The sequence below is a fragment of the Hyperoodon ampullatus genome (assembly GCF_949752795.1).
Source record: "Hyperoodon ampullatus genome assembly, chromosome: 15".
In the NCBI taxonomy this organism is placed as follows: domain Eukaryota; kingdom Metazoa; phylum Chordata; class Mammalia; order Artiodactyla; family Ziphiidae; genus Hyperoodon; species Hyperoodon ampullatus.
In genome coordinates, this window is record NC_136928.1 from 58,286,295 (window position 1) to 58,310,097 (window position 23,803).

The 23,803-nt window shown below is 39.7% G+C and overlaps 1 protein-coding gene across 4 annotated transcripts in view; it reads left to right on the forward strand.

The window, feature by feature from the left end:
• Nucleotides 1–2,471: 2,471 nt before the first annotated feature.
• Nucleotides 2,472–23,803, forward strand: part of ATL2 (atlastin GTPase 2) — a gene marked incomplete at both ends in the record, with an annotated part of 57,068 nt that continues 35,736 nt past the window's right edge. For all 4 annotated transcript variants that reach the window (XM_079720853.1, XM_079720852.1, XM_079720855.1 and 1 more), the window contains one exon: nt 2,472–2,589. In XM_079720853.1, coding sequence (XP_079576979.1) covers nt 2,472–2,589 — 118 coding nt within the window. The remainder of the gene's footprint in view (nt 2,590–23,803) is intronic.

The following is a 23,803-nucleotide window of genomic DNA, read 5'->3' on the forward strand; positions in this document are numbered from 1 at the left end:
TAGGATTACTGTTAGGATTAATTGACTTACCATATGTAAAGTACTTTGAGCAGTAAACATTCCATAAATGTTGGCTATTTTAGAGCCAAGAAAATGCTCTCAATACGTTGACTTGATCCCATAAGAATCCTGTTATATAGTTAGTTATAAAAATGAGGACCTGGAAGTTTAGAAACATTAGGTGAATCAGTGGTAAAATCAGGTTGTAACCCATTCATTCATTAATTCATTCATTTGTTTATTCATTCATTTATTCCACAACTATTTTTTGAGACCCTGTTATGTACTAGGCACTGGCTTAGGTGCTAGAGATATAGCCTGAACAAGACAGATCTTTGAGCTCTTGGATGCTCACTTTTTTGTGGTGGGGCGGCCTGTGTGGGTGTGGAAAGAAACAAAAACCAAGGAAACCAATTTTGTCTGTCTTGTTTGTCCTTGTCTGTTCAGCACACACAACAGTGTCAAAATTCATTTGTTAAATGAAAGAATAAAGGAATAAATGACAGAGTAGTGAAAAACGAGGCTTGATGCATAGGTAGGGCCCAAATCATGAAAGGTCTTGTCAACTATTTTGAAGAGCTTGGACTTTATCCTGAGCAGAGAAATCACATGAATAGATTTGCATCTAAGAAAACTCAAGCCAGTCTGTGTGGAGGACCCACAGGAGAAGGGGGAACAGCAGGGAGGTTGTTGTAATAAGTCCAGTGGGAGATAATGGGGTCTGAATCAAGAGGGAAGCTGAGGGGATGGAGAGGAGATGAGCTGGAGGGAAATTTAGAAGTCAGAATTGACTTCACTGGGACTTGATGGGTGTAGAGGGAGGGAGAAGTCTGCAGTAACACTGAGGTTTCACTGTGATAAGAAATTGAAGAGGGATGGCTGATGGGGGAAAATGGAGGAAGGCCGTTTAAACATATGGATTTGAGGTGACCATGGGACAATGCTCAATCTCTTGACTGTATTTGCGTTTGGCTTCTTTACCCTCCTTGGAGTCAGGAGATTTGGACCTGTCAGGGCACTGTAGTAGCAGATGGGATAAACTGTCTGATAGTGGAAAGGACACTGGTTAGGAGGTCACTTGACTAGTAGTGCAGCCTTAACCCTCTGGGGGTCCCTAATGGGGTGTGCTCAGGGCTAAGTTAACTGCTAATTTGTAACTGGAAGTTTATTCTTTGATGGCAAAAATACTCATCTTTGCATCTTGTCTCACACCTTAGATGATACCCTGCATAAAGCAGACTGTGGCAGTATTAAATAGATGCCTCATAGGGAGATTATGAGAGGAAATCCATCATCAAGCAGGGCTTATGGCTTGGGGCTTAGGTTGTCCCGGGGTATCAAACCAGGATGCAGGGACTTAGGAAGTCCAGGAGGAGCTCCAAATCCCTTTCCAATAATACAGAAAACAGATGAATAAACAGCCCCCCAAACCCCTCTAGAATGGCACCTTGCAAGATTTGGTGACACACAGTGCTTTCCTAGAGGTCATGCTGGATGAAAGTCTGTGAGAAGACCTGCACAAGGCAGCGATTTGGACACCTGGACACATGCCTTTATCAGAGAGAAGGAATTTCTAGTGCAGCTGGTGATAATGGAAAAAATCCAAAAGAATAGGGACCATGTTTCACAGAAGCTTCCACAGGCAGATATTTATTTTTAAAAGTGACCTGAACTTTCTATAGGATGTCACTGGATCCCCACAAGAAGGTTCATCACAGTTAGGAAAGGACCAGCTACAATACATTTTCTGATTAGAGTGCTTTCTGGTTTGCACCTGTAAGGGGCTAGGAGCAGCAGGGGAAGGGTATGCACAGTAAGAAGACAGGAGGAGGGCCTCATAAGTAGAAGGAAGCTATGCCAAACAAAGCATAGGATGGTCTCTAGATGGGAAACAATATTAGAGACCTGTGCGAAGAAAGATCAAAAGGAAAAGCAGGGCACCAGCAATAGCTTGGGAGTGCAGGGCGGGGGGAGCGAAGGAGGGAGGGGGGAGAATAGCAGTGGAGGAGGAGATAAAAAGGAGAGAAGGAAAAGAGCATGAAAGCAACCTCACGTGCAGTGCACGAGTCAACGATTATGAAGAGCTGCAAAGAGAATTGTGTTACTCGATTGGGAAGGAGGGACTTGGTTCTCTGGAGAGCCCTTCGGCTTTTACACAGACCCGCTCAGCGCTAAGGGGGTGTGGTCCCGGACTTAGGGCGGTGGGAGTGTGAGATGATTGCGGTGGGGGCGCCGCCCAATTTCTCCCCAAGGTGGAAGTCTGGGAAAACCGAGCGGCAGGCTGCAAGGCAAGCAGGGCGGAGGCGGAGCGAGGGCGCCGAGGGGCGGGACGAGGGAGGGCGTGGGGAGGACAAGGAGGCGCTGGTGAGGGCGGCACTAGGACCCGCCGGCGCCCCGCCGGCTCCCGGGAGGTTGATAAAGCGGCGGCGGCGTTTGACGTCAGTGGGGAGTTAATTTTAAATCGGTACAAGATGGCGGAGGGGGACGAGGCAGCGCGGAGGCAGCAGTCGCACGAGGGGCTGCGGCGCCGGAGGCGAACCAGCGACCCAAACACCGGGGTTAACCACGTCTCGTCCACAACCCTCCTAGGTACGGGCCGGCGAGCTGTAGGCTGCAGGGCCCGGGTGGGGAGAGGGTGCGGACCGCTTGGGCTCGCTGGCACCGGCCGCAGGCTGTGGGGTCGTCGTCCGCCGCTGGCTCGGCTCTCCTCCCGCCGCCGCGTCTGGTCGCCGGGCCTAGCCCCCGCCGCGCCCCCGAGCTCCCGCGGCGCGCGGCCTGAAAGGGCGGTCCTCCGGCCGCGGCTCCAGCAGCTGTCGGGTGCACGGGCGGCGCGCGCGTCTGCGCCCGGCCCGGCCCCCTGCCTTCCCGCCCGCCGCGTGGCTGTAGCGGCGTCCTCCCCCCCAGAGGGGGCGGCCTGGAGCAGGGGTCGCAGACCCGGGGCGCGGGGAGGTTGGCGGCGGCGCGGGGAGGTCCTAGGGAGCTCCGGGCGACCTGTCACCCGGCCGGCACTCGCTGTCCTCTGTCCTTCGCGCGGAAAGGGAGGAAGGGTTAACCAGGTCGTGATGGGCCCAGCAGAGGAGGAGGACGCGCAGCTCGCGGGGGGAGGAGACACCTCGCTGCCAGGTTGGAAGGTTCTCCAGACACCCTTCCAGGAGGGAACCGCGGTCCGCAGGCCAGGGCTGTGTCCGGGGGCTCGGGTTCCGGGGACCCTTGGTTGCCGAACCCATTCATGCGGATAGCGCGTGTTTAGGATGCAAGTTCAGATTTAACTGTCAAAACTGGGGTTATGAGCTGTTTACTAATATTGAGATCACAGTGAGGTCCGATCGGACTGAAAGTGTCCGTGGTGTGAAGTCACCTGATCCTTCGCTCCCCGGTTTTGCTGAATGTGAGCTCCTACTGTACGTGTACAAGGAGCGCCCCTGCCCCCTGGAAGACGCATTTGCCTTGGCGGCGGAGTGTTGTGTGTCCCTCTCACTCACAACGCCCTATTTTTAGGAGTTTAGCATTTGATCCTTCACTGTGGTGTGAATTGAACGCCTGAAATCCTGATTGAGAATTTTGATGTTACTTAAAGGCATAAAGTTTTTCCAAGGCTTATAAATAGTAAAAGCCTACGGTTAGGTAAGTATGGCCATGGCATAGATAAGAGTTTATTAACTATGCTAAGTATGAACTGTGTTTTTCAAATTTCTCTCCACAATCTGATAAAGGTTTTGTGAGGTAAAATGTAAAACATTTTGATAAAAGACTCACTTTAAAAGAAAAAGTTTATGTAAAATATACTTCGTTATTCATGGTAGACCTTGGACGTGTGGAACGTATGTCAGAGGTGATGACAAACTATAAGTTTTGCTAAGGGAAAAGACAGGAAATAAAGCTGATTTTATTATTGCTTGCCAACCAAAGCACTTGACAGAACTGTTTACACAGAAGAAAATGCTGCCAGAGGAGAGAGGTGTTTGCCTTAGACCTATTGTGGTTGGAATTCTCAAGTAATAAGTTGTTCTGGAATGCTGATGGATTGGTTAATTTAGCCCTTTTGGACCCTGGAGAGGGGAGGTGGTGCGTATTTATTTACTTATCTACTTATGCCGTTTTAGATGTAGTTTCAAAGCGTTTTATGTGTTTGCCTTATTAGGAGAAGCATTGCTTTATGACTCAGGGTTATGAACATCGTTTTTAGGCTGTGGCACAGTGAGAAGAGATGCTATTCTTTTTTTTTTTAATAATTAATTAATTTATTGGCCGAGTTGGGTCTTTGTTGCTGCGCGCGGGCTTCCTCTAGTTGCGGCGAGTGGGGGCTACTCTTCATTGTGGTGGTGGGCTTCTCATTGCGGTGGCTTCTCTTGTTGCGGAGCACGGGCTCTAGAGCGCAGCCTCAGTAGTTGTGGCGCACAGGCTTAGCTGCTCTGCGGCTTGTGGGATCTTCCCAGACCAGGACTCAAACCCATGCCCCCTGCATTGGCAGGCAGATTCTTAACTACTGCGCCACCAGGGAAGCCCCGAGATGCTATTCTTAAGACTTGATAAATAGGGGTCATCATTTATTAAATGCTCCGCCTGCTACTCACAGGTTTTTGTCTTTGTGTGTGTGTGGAGTTAGTCCTTCATTTGATAGCCATTCCTATCAAATGACTGCCTAAAATAGTCCCTCTCCCTGCTAATTTGCTCTGAGTCACCCATTAATACATTAAAAACCAAGTAAACTTTTTGAGATTTGTGTTTAAAGTAAGAGCAAACAGGCTGTGATTGAGTAGGGACTCATCTGATTTTGGCTGAAGAAACTCTTTGTCTCCCTCTGCTTTCTGGATAAAGTCATAAGAGTTGAGTTGGGGTGAGTCAGGTGCCACTCTAGTAGTTTAGTCTTAGGAAGGTGCTTTGTGTCTCTCAAAGAGAAGTGCTTACTCTTTCTAGGGTTATATTGTAAGACCTTTATAAAGCACTTATGAACTCTTCTATTCTAATGACTTTGTCGGATGCTAAGAATCTGTGGATGTGATTAAGTATTTAGTAAAGTGTTTTGAAATCCTTTGAAATTCTTTAGTTGGGGAAGAAAGAGCTTACAGTAAAGAGGTACTTATTATAGGGCAAATAAACCGTGAGTTAAAATGAGATTCTGGCCTTAAGTCCAAGGCACCTATTTTCGGATTCATTTTTAGTTTACCTCTGTGTTTTAACTTTAGGATAAAGTTTTTGAGTATTCACAAGTGAAAGTAACTTTCTTGTAATTGTTAGACTGTTTCCAAAATTGTGTCTTTTCCATTCATCTGCTGTTAAGCAGCTTCTAAGAGTATACCTGGAGGACTGTCATGTAGTTTGATGCTAGAGTTCAAGACATATTTAAAATTGTGAAACCTAGTAAGTAGTAAGATACATTTTTAAAAGTTGTTTATGCTCAATTGGAAGACCTTTTTGACACACAGGATTGTAAGCAAACTGTTTGGCAGGCTGTCAAAGAGCCAGAGATGTAAGGGATGGGAATAGAAGTTAAACTTTTTTGTAATAGTGATTTATAGCTTTACAGAAGGAGTTTTTTCCAGAGTGGGTGCAGGGAAACAGTTTTTTTTGTTTTTCTTTCTTTCTTTCTTTCTTTTTTTTTAAGTGTAATCGTATTCTGATTGTCTAGCCATTTTAGGGTTGTATTGTTTACTCTCTTGGGTATTATTTAACTTAAGGAAGAAAGATGTGAATATAGAATAACTAAACTTGATCCCCCAATTAATTCATTACTCATGTAAGTTTCTTCCTATCCTTTACTCTTTTTCACCACCCATAATACAGAAGAACTATTGAGGGTTTTCTCCATAGCTTTAAAAGTGGATATCCAGAAAAAAAGACCAACCTGAAAATATGTCAGTAGGATAATACTTGATACTTTATAAAGCACTTTAAACACCTTGCTTTGATTTTATTCTTAAAACCTTCCTGTGAGGGAATTAAGTTATTCCATTGAAGGGAGTGATTGTGACTGGTCTACAGTCACAGAAACCACTCAGAGGAACTCTCACTGCTCCTCACCAGACTTGGAGGAGGGTAGGGGCCTTTCTTCATTGCAAATTATTGCATATCATTAGGGATGACTGGGTAAAACTTTGTTGAATGGAGTCTGAAATCATACTAATGAGAAGATGGGACAGTTAAAAAGTAAAGATAGGGCAGGTCACTAAGTGGAGTGGGAAATTTTAAAGTAGGAAGGCAAAAGATGGATACTGTAGAAAGAAGTAGAAGAATTAATAAAGTAGGCTTTGGGGTTAATCTGGGCAATACAAGTAGAATCTAGGGGATTCCCTTGCTAAGGTACCAGTTTAATAAAATTATTTGTATAACTTGTATTTCTGTGATTGGCATCAGAATAAGCAGTAACTAATAACTTGGGGAAATATGTGACTGATGTTGTTTATCTAGGCTCTGTAGCACATTTTACCTGTTTATTGTGTAATACTCTGATTGTGGGGGCAGTGTTTCTTTAATCACAGGGAATCAAGATCGTGTAGTAGAAAAAGAATGAGGAATCAAAAGCTGAGTGACTTGGTTTAAACTCTTTGAGCTTGAAACCCCTCACGTACAGTAGTGATAATAATCCCATAAGGGCTGTAGTGGGAAACAAATGAGGTGATAGGGTACAAGTGTTTTGTAAATTGTAGAGCTGTGTGTAAGACACAGTAATATATATGTAAGAATGTGCCAGTTTGACTACTTGTTCTATTATATATGTGTATATTTGCAATCAGAAAGTCTCTTCTAATTTTTTTTTCCTATAATGTGGACAAAGGTTTAATGTGGGTAAGGATGGTGGGTAAATTTTTAACTTTATCTGTAAAATGCTGATAATGTGTTCATGATTAGAGTTATTGTATTAAATGTGATTAAAGTGCTTAACCCAATGGCAAACATTCTATTTGATGGTACTTATTACTATAATATGTGGTTATTTAAGAGATTTTGAACTAAACATTTAATTTTTAAAATAGGTGATTTAAAAGGTCTTTGTTCAGTTTTTATAAGATAAAAATAAGCACTCATGCTTCTCAGCTATCTTTATTTTAATAAACTTTCATTTTAGAGAATCACTTAATCATGTGGCAAAATAGTCTTTCAGTTACAGGATTCAATGTGAATTAATTTCTTAGTTAAGGTCATGGCAGTTTTCCAGTAGAGAACATTGGGTTTTCAAACAATAAAGGTACAAAATCTAATTTACGTCTCTTATGCACAAGAATGCCTAAAAAAGTGATTGACTTGAAACCACACTAATCATGAATCCCATAAAAAGCTTTTTTTCCCCTTCATGTAATAGTCATTTATAGAAGAGTCATGGGTAGTGATAAGAACATACTTATTTTAACTAAAGACTTAATTTTGAGTACTGTAAACTTCCTATGGCCTTCAGAATGAAATAAAATTTTTTCCTTCCTGATGGTTAATATCTACCCTAGCAGGCTTGTAGGTCTTTTTTTGGGTTATTGAATAGATAATAATCTATGAAGGCACTTTAGAAACTTCAAAGCCTTCTACAAAGAAACTCTGTAAAGGGGGTGAAATTGGCACATTCAGCGAGCTACTCTTTTTGTATTTGAATGAATGGGTTTATGAGATATTAAAAGCTGGATTAAGTTCACTTTTATTGAAATGGTGGAGGGGAAGTTGAATTTTGAGTGATAAGTTGGAGAGAAATTTTGACACGAAAATCACCCCTCTTCTTAGTGTTTTTGACAAAAACAGTTATTAATCATCAGAAAATGCTGTTTTATAGCCCTTTAATTTTAAGATAGATTTGACAATATGAGCAGGCTATGTGGAATTTTTGTTTAGAGTCAAGAAGCTTTTTATTGCATACACTTGGATGTTGTTTCTCAAAAAATCCTGAAGTAGGCTAAAAGTCCTTGTGAAGGTTGAGCAATATACCATATACCAAATGTCTTACAACTGGATATTAAGACAGAAATTTACTGCCTTTTAAGTTACAGCTAAGCTTGTGATTTAACAGGACTTGTGATCACAGCTCTTAACCTAATTGAGTAATACGGTAATTTATGCTTTGTTATAAAAGTTTAAAATTTAATTCCAAAAGCAGTAAATCTTTGTAGACACTTTGGAAAATACAAATAAAGGAAAAAAGAAGAAAGTAGAAATCATACCAACTAGTGGTAACCACTGCTAACATTTTAGTATACATCCTTTTTAAAATGCATAGTTTAATTTTTCCTAGATTAGTATCTTACTGTAATTTTTTTTTTTTTTTTTTTTTTTGCGGTACGCGGGCTTCTCACTGCTGTGGCCTCTCCTGTTGTGGAGCACAGGCTCTGGACGCGCAGGCTCTGTGGCCATGGCTCACAGGCCCAGCCGCTCCGTGGCATGTGGGATCTTCCCAGACCGGGGCACGAACCCGTGTCCCCTGCATCGGCAGGCGGACTCTCAACCACTGTGCCACCAGGGAAGCCCCTTACTGTAATTTTATAATTTACTTTTTCATTTCATACTGTATTTCTCTATATGATTAAATCTCTACAACATGATTTTTTAAATGGCATTATTCTACTACTTAACTAATCTTCCTTTTGGTTATGGAGTTGTTTCTCGTGAATAATGCTAGCTAAGCATCTTTATAGATAAACCTTGACCATATAGGGTAAGGTCTTAAAAGTAGATTTCTGGGTAAAATGGCCTGTACATTTTCAAAACTGAAGACACGCATCAGCAAATCCATTCAAAAAGGTTGTATCCATTTATTCTGTCTCCATTAAGGTTAGATTTGTGCTTGTTCACACGTGGGTGTTAATTAAAAATAAATGCCAACACATAGGAAAAATGGGGATCTCACTGTTTGTTTCATTTGCATTTCTTCAATTACAGTTGATGTTGAAATTTTAATATGGTAATTGAACGTGAATTCTTTTTTAAATTGCATTTTTGTATTCTTTGACCAGCTCTCAGTGTTTCTCTTATCTTTGTGAAAGCTCTTTTGTATACAAGAAATTCTCTTTCGTGTCTGTTTTTTAACAAACATATGAATAATATGTTTTAAAAATGGTATATTTATTATTTGTATATTATTTATTATTTTAAAAATAGTATACTAGTATATAAAAATAGAATAGTTTGTTTTAAAAATATTTAAAATGGTTCCATATGGGTGTTTTTCTTAAATAAATTGGCAACTCTCAACTTATTAACTTAGTGCTAGTCTGTTTTGAATATTTAGGTATGCTGTTGGGAGTTTCTTTTTTTTTTTTCTCTTTTTCTGTTTTTATTGTTTTAAATTCTTTGTGATATATTGATTGTTTATTCCTGTCTCTTTATAATGCCAGAGTATGGGCATCTGCTTTAGTGCCCAGTAGTGTGGTAGAAGCTTCCAAGCTGAGGAGCTGGGTTCAAATCACCACCACCAAGCTTTGGCTTCCTTAACAAAAAAAATTTAGAAATTTAAGGTTAAAAGATAATGTCTTAAAACACCTGACGTGTATTGAGTGTACAAAGAAAGTTATTCCTTCTCAAGGGTAAAGGAGAACGTGAAGGGGCTGAGATTAGTTTTCTTTTGGGAGTAAAGAGATGGAGTAAGACAGGCAGATAGAGGACCATACTTGGACAAAGAACTACCTTTTTTGTCCCCTTGATGTTTTGTTGCTGTATTGAGCACCTGCCTTATAAAAGGGCTTCTCTGTTGCTTGTAATTAATGCCTACGTAGAAAAGTGTAGAACAGATCCCTGTTTCTAAGCTTTTATGTAGATGGGAGATCAGATAGACCTTATGCATATTTGTGAGTAAAGTTTATCATTAAGTTTATAATTTCAGAAGTAGAAATTAATGTGTGTTAATATTGTTGAGCAAGACTTCATGGGGGAGGTTGGGCTTATCAGTCCTTGAAGAATGGGTGGGGTCTTAGCAGAGCTGTAGGATATACCACTTGTTTGAAGATAGAAAGATAGGCAGTATGTTGGGAAGCTTTAGTTAAAGCCCTTGTTCCTGCTTTCTAAGAATATTTCTAAAAGGGATGCTTAAAAAGTATTTGAAAGCAATTAGGTGAAGCAATTGAAAAATCAAATGTGTTAGAGCATGTTTACTAAAAAAAGGAATATGAGTTTTCCTGTAGCCAAGTAGAGCAAAGAATTGATTTAAATAACTGAATAATTCCTAGAGAAACTGAATAGTCCCCCAAATGTGACTAAAAACTGTAAAGATGTGTGCTCCCTGCCCCTATTTTTGAGCATGTGTATTTCTCCGCCACAAGGAATCCTGACACGTACTCTAGAATTGCCAAACTTAGGAAAGGACAAAAGGAGAGTATAGTGAGAACCTCTGATTCTCTTATCCCATTTGTTTTTTTCAAATTAGTCACATTTTATCTAGCTGGAAGGATGTTTATTTGTCTCTTTTTGGCACTATTTCTTTTTTACAACTGCTCTCTTAGTAGGAATTTTGCCTGTATTGAGCCAAGGTTGGGATTTGAGTATATACTCTACTTTTCTTTCCTTTTTTTTAAAACTGCAGTTGTAACAAGTCATCTGAGGTTGAGAGCTGGAGCAAAGTGGAACTTTAGTGTCTTATTTCCAGAGTCTTGGCAGATACCTATTTGAGATTTGTCATGAAAACGCTATTCTAAATTTAAGTTTGTATGTATTTTTAAAAAATAACTCCTTTGTTAACTGGTTATCCCAAATTTCAATAGCTCTTCTATGAGTTTAATATCTTTTAACTTACTACAGAGTTAATTTGGGGGCCACAGAGAGAATGGTTAAACTATTTGCCTAAATTGAGGCAACGTATGTACTCTGGTTTTGTTGGATTCCCGATTGCTGTGTTAGAAAACGTTGGAGTCACTGTACCAACAATACTTTTGGAAATGGAAATTTAGTACATTGTCGCTTTATAAAGGCCTATAGAAAAGAGAATGTATACGGAATAATTTAGTGTTATCTGTTGACTACTCCAAAGAAGGATGTTGAAGAACTAGCTAGCTCTTGTATGCATCGCTTTCTATTTTTACTGTCACATCTTGACTTTGGGCTTTTCACCTTACATTCAGGCTCTTCCATTTGCCTTATATCTGATTTCCCTGTTTTTAGACTCTCATTATACTTCTTACTCACTCATCACTTTCAGTTTATCTCTGCAGCACAGCTTTGATCCTATCACTCTGCTTCAGAATTTTCCATGGCTCTCCTCAGGATAATGCCTCGCATTCTTAGCCTAAACTTTTAAGGTTAGCTTAATCTGAGTCTCATGGATACAGCCTTCTCCAGGGTGTCTTCACTGATAAACCTAGTCTAAATAATCCAATATAGCTCTTTTTCTTTGTACTGTCCTTTTATACTTGTTTGTGTCAGAACTTTGAGAGTAAGGACTATTAGTAGCAAATTGTACTACTTTAGTATCTAGCATAGTGCCTTGTTCTCTGATTACTAGTTTGAAGTAGGTATGGTGGGAGAACCTTCCTCAGTTCACGACACATTGTATAGGTGTGCTGAGCCTTGTTGGAATCAGTGAATATGAAACAATGAGTTGCACATTTATTTACATATATATGCATATCTTACTAAATATGGGAAAGTATAATTTTATTGCATCTTATGTTTTAAAAGTCTGCAATTTAAAACCTGCCCTTCTACATAGCTTATGAAGAAAAAATTGTTTCCCAAATGTTGGGGGACTGTATAAATGATTTGCTGACTATAAATCCTTAAGTTTTGACAAGGAGATTTTTGGAAAAAATAAAGAGAAAAATAGCTGTTGCCAAGATTTGTTATGAAGATGAGAAATAAACTTCTCTGCTTTTAAACAAACTATTTTTGATAACTTTTTTAAGCTTTCTAAAAATCTTGAGCACATAAGAATTCACTTCTGAGTTTGTTTAACGAACGTGCATAGTTGGAAAATGATGGATCTGACAGTTACAAAGACCTGGGTGTACATCATGATCCGATTACTTACAAAATGTTAAATTTTGTTTAAGCAAACTGCTTAATCTAAACCTCAGTGTCCTCCTTTATACAAATAAGGAAACTCTTAGCTAATCCCACAAAGTGATTTTGAGGATTATATAGTCAGTAGTATAGAGTAAGCACTCTAAGTGTTTTTCTCTCTTCTATAGTAAAAGGAACAACACCTAAAATTATTTCATACAGTAAATTATTTCAAGGAATGAGAAAGTTCCTAATAATGTTTTCACCTCTTCTCCCAGATAGCCACTTCTTTCAGTTCTCTGTTCAAATGTCTCCTTATTAGAGAAGGCTTGCCTGACTGTTCTTTTGTAAAATGGCAACCCCGGCTTTCATTTCCCTTAACCTGTTTTATTTTTCTCTATAGCACTTAACACCAGCTGATGTCATATATTTGTTTTCTATCTCCTCACCTTTTGGATGTAATAAATTCCTAAGGGAAGGATTTTCTTTGTTGTTTATTTTGTTTGATACTGAATCTGCAGTTCTTAGAACCATGTTGTAGGTGTTCAGTGACTATTGAAGGAATAAAGGCTTATGCATCCCCACTTCTAGTCCTTTCACCCCTGCATCAGAATTGCCTTGGTGGTTGTTAGTGGGGTGTTTGTTACAGATGTAGATTCCTGGACCCCATATCTGAGCTGAATCAACTTTGGAGATGAGAATCAAGAGTCTGTATTCCAAACAAGCCACCCAGGTGGTTCTTTTAAGCTTTAGTGTGCATGGGACTCACTGTTTTATGATGTGGCTGGGGCTTATTAAATATTGACAGTATAACTTGGTTTCAGACCCATGTATAATTAAATTTCAGATGAATCGACTATTCTGTAGCAAACATTTTTTTTTCCTGTTGCTATGTCAAGGAATAGTTATGTGTTTTTGTAGTTTTGATTATTTTGGTTACTCTAGTTTTTGTCCAGAAATCCAGTTTAATCCAGACCTTAAAATCTCAAATACAGGATGCTTATCAGTCCACCTTTCCCAAACAAAACCAAACCCTTTAAACCCATACATAATCTGTACTTGTTATTTTTTACTCATAAGAATAGATGAGCTAATATCAGGGATTTACTTTAAGTGATAAGCATCATTTAAAAATACGGACTGATTTGCATCTTCTTTCTATGGCTATACCACTGGGGGACAAAGATTGATCTTTATAAGAATTATCCTGTAACACTGAAAGGCAGTTTGGTATAGAGGAAACAGCATGGGCTTAATAAAAAGACTTAAATAGAAATCTTGATTCCTATACTACTTTTTAGCTGTAGAATCTTGGAAGAATTTTTTTTTTAAACTTCTTTGAATGTCCACATTTCTTCTCTGAAATGGGGATAATTGCTAAGTCACAGTGTTGTTGAGAGGATTCCTCTCACAGTGCCCAGCATAAAGTTACAGAGTCATTCAATAAATAAGTTCCTTTCCCTATGGAAGTAAATTCTTAAGCAACTTAAAATACTTTATTAGAAACAATTGTAATGTATTTCAAACTTACAAAAATGACAGAGGAAAATATAATAGATGCCCAAGTGCCCTTGCATAGATCTAATACATCATATTTGCCATATTTGTTTTGAATCCTTTTTTAAAAAAGAAATAAAATGTTACTCTAAGTTAGTGTTCTCCTGACATCTTTCTTTTTTCCTCTTCCCTCCCTCCCTAGATATACACCTATCTTGAAGTTAGTATGTATGTTTCCTGATTTTTTAATAGTCCTATAATATATATATTTATTTTTTTCCATAAACAATATATGGTATAATGCTATATTTAAAAATTTTTAGAAAGTGGCTCAAACTGTGTATTTGTGGCTTGATTTGTTTTTTCATTCAACATTGGTTTTGAGTTTTATCTATGTGTACACATTTAATCGTATTCATTAATTTTAATTCTCTATTTCATGGTTTATCCGTGGATATTTAGGTTCCAATTTTTTTTTTTTTTTTTGCAGTTACAAACAATACTTCAGTGAACAAGGAACCTTGTCTCTTCTGTGCATTTGTGTAAGAATTCCTCTAGCATATAAGTAACTTATCTAAAAATTAAATTCAAAAAGTTTCAGTATTGTGCCTTTGAAAAAAGGTACAAAAGATGCCGGACCCTTTGGGTGACTTGGGTGAGATTTTCTGCAAGACTTTCCTTTAGAAGAAAATAGAGAAGAACCTTACTGAGGACTCTAAGTTGCGGAACCTAAATAGAATTTTTCTGAATTTCTGTCTTGTTGCTTAGAGTCTCCTGAGCCATTATTTATTCTATGGAGTATACTTACTTCTTATTTAAATGTATGCTTTAAGAGCTAGTTAATATTTGATGATAAACTTTGGGAAAAATATTTTGTAATCTATTTTACAATTTTCTTCATCTGTTTAGATAAATGCATAAAAGCATTTTTATCTTCAGTGTTTTTTAAATGGGAACAGCAAAGATTCTGTGACATCAGTGCTGGTTACTGTGGAAACAGAGTAGATTTCAAGTGAAAAATGTTTGAATCTTTTTTTTTTTTTTTTTTTTTTTTGCGGTACGCGGGCCTCTCACTGTTGTGGCCTCTCCCGTTGCGGAGCACAGGCTCCGGACGCGCAGGCTCAGCGGCCATGGCTCACGGGCCCAGCCGCTCCGCGGCATGTGGGATCTTCCCGGACCGGGGCACGAACCCGTATCTCCTGCATCGGCAGGCGGACTCTCAACCACTGCGCCACCAGGGAAGCCCTGTTTGAATCTTATAGGAAAACAACTTTTTGTTTATCTCCTGATTTGATAGTAATGAAGGAAGGAAATATGAACTACATTATATGCTCTTTAAAAGTATTTTTAAAGCTTGGTTACTTAGGATGGTCTTGTTGGTCAAGTGGGCGAAGCTGATGGGGGAAAGTATCTGATATCTGACATTATTAGTAGGTCTTCTGGAGTCTTTATAGTTTTTATTTTTGCAGTTTGCATCATAGTTCCAGTTTTATATGAGAGAAATTTAACTTTATAAGTTACTAATAACATTATTTTATAGGAGCAAATAGTTAAACCCTTTCTTGTAGTAGCTGCTTCTCTCCTTAAATTTTTTTGAAGTCCAAGTTTGTGTCTTTGTCAGTATTCTTATTCCAGGTGGCATCTTTTTGGGCAGGGAGAGGGAAGCCTGCTATTAAAAGCTCACCCAGGTGACTGATGATGACTCCAGACCAAATTTGTACATTTATATTCTTAAAGTAGGGATGTCTATGTACACTGCCTCTTTTCACTTTATACAGAATCCACAGTACTTCGACTAGAGTGGTTAGTTTTATCAGAGTATTAGCAGTCTCCTAGGAAAAATGGAGGACTATAGTTTAGCTTGAAAACTTTTTTTTTCCTTCAATGAAAACAGTAGCATCACTAGAAACTACATGAAGTAAAATTAACTGAACGATCTTTATGTACTAAATACCTGTAAAATATCATGATCCTTGGTACTCTGTTCAGAGGACCATTGATGTTGGCATCACCGTGAAGTTATTTAGAAATGCAGTTTCAGGCTCCATCCCAGATTTCCTGAATCAGAACATTCATTTGAACAAGATCCCCAGGTGATTTGTATGCATTTTAAAAGTTTGAGAAGCACTAATGTAGAGGAAATAACATTAAATTAATAAGACCACGCCCAGTTCTCCCTCCAAACAGTGGTCTAGTCTTGTGTTTTCCTTATCTTTAAAAAGAGTGAATTTGGCTGCATAATCTCTGAAGCCCCTGTGAGTGATATATTAGATTTAATTTTAAGTATTGAGGCTAATTTTTTTAATAAACACTTTACTATGGAGAATTTCAAACATATACAGAAGTAGAGAGAATAGTGTAATGAGCCCATTACCCACATTCAATAGTTATGAACTTCAGCAATTATTAATTTATGGCCTATTGATTTTTTTTAAAATTTATTTTTGGCTGTGTTGGGTCTTGGTTGCTGTGCGCAGGCTTTCTCTAGTTGTGGTGAGCGGGGGCTACTCTTTGTTTTGGTGCACGGGCTTCTCATTGCGGTGGCTTCTCTTGTTGCGGAGCACGGGCTCTAGGCTCGCGGGCTTCAGTAGTTGTGGCATGCGTGCTCAGTAGTTGTGGCTCGCAGGCTCTAGAGTGCAGGCTCAGTAGTTGTGGTGCATGGGCTTAGTTGCTCCACGGCATGTGGGAACTTCCCGGACCAGGGCTCGGACGTGGCAGATTCTTAACCACTGCACCACCAGGGAAGCCCTTTAGAATTCACCTTTTATGTTGTTTTGCCTTTTTTTGGTTGTTGTTTATTTTGGTCACACTGTGTGGCATGTAGGATCTTAGTTCCCGATCAGGGATCGAACCTGCTCCCCGTGCAGTGCAAGTGTGGATTCTTAACCACTGGACCACCAGGGAAGTCCCTATGGCCTATTATGTTTCATGTTTACTCCCTTTCTTCCCTGGCACTTCCTTCTTTCACTTATTATTTTGAAGCAAATCCCACACATCATGTCTTTTCCTCCACAAAGAGTTCAGTATGTATCTCTAAAAAATAAGTATTGTGAAACTTCATACATTTAGAACTAACATACAGGTATGCACAACGATCAAAGATCATGTTTATTGGTTGAATTTTCTATACTCAGTTCTTTTAAATTAAAAAATAATAAGGTAGATCTTAGAGTCAGGACATAATGGAGTTGGAAAGCAATTTAGAGATATCATCGAAATGTCCTTAATTAGCCAGTGCAGTATCTTAAAGTCAAGTTGTTTAAGTGACTTCCTAAAGTTGACATGCTGGTTGGCGGTAAAGTCTAAATTAGTACCCAGGTTTATCTGGAATCAATGAGCTTCAAAGAAATATACATTTATGACTATGGATTATAGGATTTTGTAACGTCTACTACTTACTATGGTGACTTGGGGTTGTGTGAGATCAGCTGAGCCAGAAACATGTTTCCTTGAATGATTTGAGTTGGAATTGGCTGAAAGAGAAATGTATTCGAGATTTAGAAGGTGGAAAGGGAAGCAGCAGCCATGTTTACGCTGGGAAGACTGGCTGAGACTCAAGCACTATTGTGGCTCACAGCATGCACATTGTCACAGATCTGCTGGGTCACCTCGGCGGTGTGGGGCAATATCCAGGCCTCAGTTCTTCCAGCTCTATTGAGGCTAATTTTCAAGCATCTGTACTAGAACTTGAATGTCCTAAAATTTCTTGACATTCTAGGGAGTGTATGCATAGTCTCTCGATGCTTAAAACTTAAAACTCTTGTAGGAGTTAAAAAATGTCCCCTTCTCCAATATACAAACATTTGTGTTGGAGTTATTTGTTGTCATATGTTTAATTTCTCTTCTAAGTGCCTAGGAGCGTGATTGCTGGTTGTATGCTATGTGTTTAACTTTATATAATGTATTGCCAGAAAGTTTTTTAAACTGGTTGTATCGTTTTATATACTCTCACCAGAAATATATGTGAGTGCTAGTTGTTTCACACCAATTCTGTTTTTGTCAGTCTTGTAAATTTTAGCTATTTCAGTGAGTATGTAGTCGTATATCATTGTGGTATTAATTTTTATTTCCTTAGCATCTAATGGTGTGAGTATATTTTCATGTGCTTATTGATCATTCATGTATCTTCTTTGAAGCATCTCTTGCCATTTAAAAATTGTTCTTATTGAGTTGTAAGAGTTCTTTATGTATTCTGAATACTGGATTTTGATTAAGGCTTTTTATGTCTGTTCATGAGGGATGTTGGTCGGTAGTTTTGTTTTCTTGTAATGTCTTTGTCTGGTTTTGATATTGGGATAATTATATTGGCTACATAAAATGAGTTGGAAAATGTTCCTTTCCTTTTTTTTCTGTAAAAGTATGTGTAGAATTTGTATAATTTCATTCTTAAATGGTTGGTAGTTCACCAAATTTCCAGTGAAGCCATCTGGGCCTAAAGTTTTCTTTTTAGGGGTTTAATGCATTTGATTTTAAACCTGATTCTTTTCAGTTCTCCCTTCTAAAGACTGAGTATATTCTTTTAGTTAGCCAACTAGTAATACATTTCTTAGAATAGGGTTTTTTCTTCCAGCTTTTAGGAGGCAAGAATTGATATGTGTTTAGAACTGTATTTCTGGAGAAGTGGAGTGAGGGGAGTGATGGCGTGGGTTCAGAATTTTATAGTCACTTGACCTTGTATTTTTTTTTTTTTTTGCGGTACGCGGGCTTCTCACTGCTGTGGCCTCTCCCGTTGCGGAGCACAGGCTCCGGACGCGCAGGCTCAGCGGCCATGGCTCACGGGCCCAGCCGCTCCGCGGCATGTGGGATCTTCCCAGACCGGGGCACGAACCCGCGTCCCCTGCATCGGCAGGCGGACTCGCAACCACTGCGCCACCAGGGAAGCCCGACCTTGTATATTTTGATAACATTTTCTTTTGATCCTTCACAGCACCCTCCTGCCCCTCCCAATCACTAAAATGCTGTGGAAGCAGAAGAAAGATTGAGAAGCAGTGTTCTAGAATATTTGAGAGACTTTTACTCGCTTCTAATAGCTGTAGCCTGTATCTCTATCTTTCGAACGTAGATCTACTTCATTTCCTAATAAAGCCTTTGTTAGCTTCACCACTTAAAAAAAAAAAACACACTTACTCTTATGGAATTTTCAAATATGTACAGAAGTAAAGAGAACAACATAAGGACCCTGTGTATATACATCTCCCAAATTAAACAATTATCAATATAATGGCCACTTTGTTATATCTATTTTCCATAGCCAGCCTCCCTACCAGACTATTTTGAAGCAAATAACAGATTGTATGAATGTTTTGTGTCTTTAAAAGACTAAAGATTTTTTTTTTTTTTTGCGGTACGCGGGCCTCTCACTGTTGTGGCCTCTCCCGTTGCGAAGGCTCCGGACGCGCAGGCTCAGCGGCCATGGCTCACGGGCGCAGCCGCTCCGCGGCATGTGGGATGTTCCGGGACCGGGGCACGAACCCGTGTCCCCTGCATCGGCAGGTGGACTCTCAACCACTGCGCCACCAGGGAGTCCCCACCACACCACTTCTTTAAAAATTTCCCCTTTACCTTTGGTTTTTAGCAGTCTGACTGATGTGGTTTTCTTTGTGTTTACCCTACTTGAGGTTTGCTGAGCTTCTTGGATCTGTAAGTCTCTGTCATCAAATTTAGTAACATTTTGACTATTATATCTTCAAATATTTTTTCAGTATTTTTTCTCTTAGTTCTCCTTCTGGGACTCTAACTGCATATTGGATGTAGCTCTACAGGTCCCTGAGACTGTTAGTTTTTCTTCATTCTTTTTTTTTTTCTTCTTTGAATTAGAGAACTTTGGTGTGATTTCAAGTTCACTGACACTTTGTTCTGCTGTTTACAATCTGCTGTTAAGTCTATCCAGTGAATATTTCATTTTAATTATTGTACTTTTCAGTTCTAGAATATTCATTTGTTTTTTAATAGTCTGTTTATTGGCTGAGGCTCCCTAAGTATTCACTTATTAAGAACTTATTTTCCTTTAAATCCTTGAACATATTTACAATGTCTTCTTAAAAGCTTTTATCTGCTAAGTTGAACATCTGGGCCATTGCAGGATTGCATTTATTTATTTATTTATCTATCTATCTATCTATATATTTATTTATGGCTGGGTGTGTCTTTGTTGCTGTGTGCAGGCTTTCTGTAGTTGTGTTGAGTGGGGGCAACTCTTTGTTGCGGTGCGCAGGCTTCTCATTGCGGTGGCTTCTCTTCTTGTGGAGCACAAGCTCTAGGCACGCGGGCTTCAGTAGTTGTGGCACGCGGGCTCAGTAGTTGTGGCTTGCGGGCTCTAGAGCTCAGGCTCAGTAGTTGTGGTGCACGGGCTTAGTTGCTCCGCAGCGTGTGGGATCTTCCCAGATCAGGGGTTGAACCCTTGTACCCTGCGTTGGCAGGCGGATTCTTACTGACTGCACCACCAGGGAAGTCCCAGGATTGCTTTCTGTCAACTGCTTTTTGGTGTGTGTGTGTGGTATGCGGGCCTCTCACTGTTGTGGCTTCTCCCGTTGCGGAGCACAGGCTCTGGACGCGCAGGCTCAGCAGTCATGGCTCACGGGCCCAGCCACTCCGCGGCATGTGGGATCTTCCCGGACCAGGCCATGAACCCGTGTCCCCTGCATTGGCAGGCGGACTCTCAACCACTGCGCCACCAGGGAACCCTATCAACTGCTTTTTTTTCTTGACTGTGGGCGACATTTTCTTCTTCCTTTGCATTTCTAATAATTTCTGTTCATATACTTTATGTTACACATTGTGGAGATTCTGGAGGGGACTAAATCTCTAAAGGGGACTAAAACTGTCTCCCCTCTTTTCAAGTCTTAGTATTAGGCTTTGTTTGGGTGAATCTTCAGTAGGCCTTACTCTAGAACATGGTCTTTGATTTGAAGATGTGGCCTTTCTGGTGTTTTAGCTTGATGCCTGAAGTGTTCATCTATTCATCATGGCTGGGCCAAAATGCCACAGTGTCCCAGTACTGTTTGACTTCTGGTATCTCTGTTCCTCTTACAACCCTGTAGTTGCTATTTTTTGGTAAGCCTTGCACAGTGTGTTCCCCTGCACCTGTGAAGCTCATCACCCTTGGCCAAGGATTTCTGGGCTCTACCTCTGCATAGTTCCTTTTTCTCTGTCCTGCTGCACAGCTTCCAACTGCTTTTAGCAGTCCTGAACTCAGATCTTTGCTTGTGCTTTGGTTCCCCACGCTGTGTTTAAGAAATTGTTCTTAGCAGAGTGTGGCAGTGGATGGGAGGCGTGTGTGTGTGTGACCTTTTCTCAAGGATTACTCTCTTCTGCCTGTTGTCCAGTGCTTGAAAACAGGTGCCTTATATATTTTGTTTAGATTTATAGTTTGTGGCAGAGGGCCAGTCTGGTAGCAGTTACTCTAATGACTGGAAGAAGAAGCCTCAAATGTTGTTTCTCTCTCCCCCCCAACTCCCAAGTGTACCTGTGTTTTTAAAAGCAAGGCAAAACAGAATTGGGGAATATTTGTACTACTTTGTGATTTGCCTTTTCCCCACTTATTTTATACTGAGTTGAAGACTATCTTTGATATTTTAAATGTGTGTGTGTGGTTTAAAGCTGCATGTCAACATGTAGTTAAGATATTAGGCCGGGACTTCCCTGGTGGTGCAGTGGTTAAGAATCCGCCTGCCAATGCAGGGGACACGGGTTCGAGCCCTGCTCTGGGAAGATCCCTCATGCCGCGGAGCAACTAAGCCCGTGCGCCACAACTACTGAGCCCGTGGGCCACAACTACTGAATCCCGCACACCTAGAGCCCATGCTCCACAACAAGAGAAGCTAACACAATGAGAAGCCCACACACCGCAACGAAGAGTAGCCCCCACTCACCACAACTAGAGAAAGCCCGCGCTCATCAGCGAAGACCCAACGCAGCCAAAAATAAATAAATAAATTTATTTAAAAAAATATATTAGGCCAATTTCCAGTTTTAAGAAGTTTAACATTAGGGACTTCCATGGTGGTCCAGTGGTTAAGACTCTGCACTCCCAATGCAGGGGGCCTGGGCTCTATCCCTGGTCAGGGAACTAGATCCTGCATGCTACAACTAAAAAAAAAAAAAGATCCCACATGCTGCAGTGAAGATCCCACATGCCACAACTGAGACCTGGCGCAGCCAAATAAATAAATAAATAAATAAATAAATATTTAAAAAGACATTTAACATTAATTTTCACTACCATAAATAACACTGATAAACCAACTTATATATCTGTGTTAGCATCTTTGTTTCTTATAATAAATATCTACAAATAGGTTTACCATGGTATAACCTTTTTAAAATATGTGCTGGATTAAACTTTTGAATACTTAGATACTATTTTCATTTTCTTATGGAGTATAAATGTTGAGGTCCAAGTACCAGACATCAAAATATCACTTTGCTTTCCTTTTTCTTTTCTTTTTTTTTTTTTGCGGTACGCGGGCCTCTCACTGTTGTGGCCTCTCCCGTTGCGGAGCACAGGCTCTGGACGCACAGGCTCAGCGGCCATGGCCTACAGGCCCAGCCGCTCCACGGCATGTGGGATCCTCCCGGACTAGGGCACGAACCCGCGTCCCCTGCATCGGCAGGCGGACTCTCAACCACTGTGCCACCAGGGAAGCCCTGAATAGCTAATTTTTATAGATAGACTGAGTGCACTGAGTCCAGGCTACTATCCATAAAAATTTGTTACAAGTTTTTATTTGGAATGTGAATAATAAAAGTGAAATACTTCTGTTTCTCTTTATACAAGTTTAGTTTTGGGTTGATGTAATCTAATGTTAGTAACATTGTAATGCAGATTTGTAGCACCTTTTTATTGTCATAGTTTATGATTAAGATTGAAGTTTGCAAATGTACCTAGTCAGTCCTGAAGTGTAAATTTTCCTGTTGGAATATGTGCTGAATGTATGAGTTAAGATAAAGTTTGATTAAATAGCAATAAAAAAAGACAGGTGTCTTTTTCTTTTTTTTTTTTAATAGACTTATTTTTTAGAGCCGTTTTAGGTTCACAGCAAAATTGAGCACAAAGTAGAGTCTGGCCACACGCATGCGCACCCCCCAACCCCTGACCCCCCGCCCCCGTTCCTCACACACCTGCAGCCTCTCGCCCTGTCAGCATCCCACACCAGAGTGGTACACTTGTCACAATCAGTGAACTTTCATTGACACAGTATTATCACCCAAAGTCGGTAGTTTATATTAGGGTTCACTTTGGGGGTTGTATATTCTATGGGTTTTGACAAATGTATGATGATACAGCTCTACCATTAGCATCATAGAGAATAGTTTCATGGCCCTAAAAATCCTCTTGTGTTCCACCTGGTCATCTCTCTTTCCCCACTTTTTTACTAAGACAGTGTCTTTTTGTAGGCCTTGTGGTAAATAGGTTAAGTACACTTAGTGTTAAGGTATGGAGAAATATTTGAGGAACAGTTGATTGTCTGTAGGTGTCTTTCAGTTTTGACCCTGAAAGATCCACGTTGGGGAGAACTGACTTGGAACAGTGAATTAGGAAAATCTATTGGAGGACTGAAATCTCTTTTTCCAGCAATCTCTTGGCATTAAAGAGTGGAAATAAAATCACTATTCTCTATATAGAATTTAACTCCAGTTTAAAATCTTAAGTAATGCTAAATTTTAAAAGACTTCCAATTGTAGGTGATCACAGAGTATTAATATTTATAGGTATTCTAAAGAAATTTGCATATAATTCTCTTTTATATGGTGGCCTATATCAGTGTTTGATGAATGAAGTACTTTATCTGTAGTTAGTCCAAATTTAGTAGGGAAATTATGATGGGGGAGTAAATTTAGCTGAATCATGTCATTGTACTCCATGATACCCATGAAACATATTCGCTACACTTCCCTTTAGAGGTTTGTTGACTAGAAGTAGTGACAAATATGCTGCCTGTATATCTGCAGTATCTATCTTTATTCGTGCTAATAAAAGAAAACTGGCCACTGTAGTCAATTAATTTAGGTGAAATTTTAAGGTAGTAAAGATTTCCTGCCAAATGGTTTGTTTTTGTTTTTATTCTTATTTTTAAGAAACCAACTAATGCTTTCTTTACATTAAGAATAAGACTACTTGTTGATTTTAACAAAATCAGCAATCTCCAAATTTGGTCATTATGATACATTAGCACTTATTAATTTTGAGTTCTTTTTAATTAAAATGTGTTGCTTGGTAGAACTTCATACTTTTAATTGTAATTTTGCGATAAATACACTACTCTTGAGTTGCTGGAAGTATTTCCCCAAACTAATTATGTGATTGTCAAATTTGCTTATAAAATAGGTAGGGACATGTGTAAAACTCGTGAGTAAAATATGTAAATTTCATTCATTCAAGAAATGTTTATTAAGCACCTGC